Below are 958 nucleotides of genomic sequence, written 5' to 3'. Positions count from 1 at the left end.
TGTTTGTGTTACCAAAGGGTGGACATTTATCGATAATTCACGCATCGAAATCGCACACCTTAAGAACAAAGGAATTCATTTGAACAAAGACGGAGTTAAACTTTTTGCTGCAAACACCATTAGGCAAGCACTGAACCCTAAACATTGGTCTAAAGGGAAAAACAACACAAATTTTCATGATCCCGTTTGGAAATTAGCCAAAGTTCTCAGTCAAATAACTCGGGGCAATGCGCCATAAATTCAATCAGTCAAGGTTGTTCTACAACAACAGAATTAGCCGATCAACCCCCGCTAAATAGCCATTTGCTTAAGGAGATGTCTAATAATAGAGGTTTTAAATTGGCAGCCCTAAATATTGTGAGTCTTCGGGCCCATATAGATGAACTCCGCGTTTATTTGCATTCAAAAGTCATTGATATTCTTGCAATTAATGAATCCCGCCTTAGTAGCTCAATCTCAAATGGTGAAGTTTCCATTCTAGGCTATATCCTGGAAAGAAATGACCGAAACAGGGATGGTGGTGGGGTTGCTCTGTATATAAGAAATACAATAAATTATGAGCTTCTGCATGATTATGATGATGATAGGCTTGAATGGCTAGGTATCAAAGTAAATAAATTCATGACTAAGCCTTTTATTGTTGGGACCTGGTATAGGCCCCCTGATGCTAATGCTGAAATATTGATGGCTTTTGAATCACTTATTGACCGTATCGAGATGTTAGGGCTAGAAGTGAATATAATAGGAGATTTCAATTGTAATGTGGGTGCCACTCTCTTGGAATCTCATACAAAAAAATTATTGGATATTTGCAATCTCTACCAATATCATCAATTAATTCGCGAGCCCACTCGTATTACAGAAAAAACAGCCAGTACAATTGATTTGTTTATTACAAATAATAATGATTTATTTACGCAGTCTGGCGTTTCTCACATTGGCATTAGCGACCATTCTC

The 958-nt window shown here is 37.6% G+C and overlaps 1 protein-coding gene across 1 annotated transcript in view; it reads left to right on the top strand.

Annotated features, from left to right (window-relative positions):
• The first annotated feature begins 315 nt into the window (after positions 1–315).
• Positions 316–958, top strand: part of LOC138009615 (uncharacterized) — a 2,380-nt gene continuing 1,737 nt past the window's right edge. Inside the window, exon 1 of the mRNA XM_068856671.1 lies at positions 316–958. This exon is cut by the window's right edge and continues 603 nt beyond it. Coding sequence (XP_068712772.1) covers positions 316–958 — 643 coding nt within the window.

Source organism: Montipora foliosa, chromosome 7, assembly GCF_036669935.1.
Source record: "Montipora foliosa isolate CH-2021 chromosome 7, ASM3666993v2, whole genome shotgun sequence".
Taxonomy (NCBI): Eukaryota; Metazoa; Cnidaria; class Anthozoa; order Scleractinia; family Acroporidae; genus Montipora; species Montipora foliosa.
This window is presented reverse-complemented; position numbering and strand designations above follow the sequence as displayed.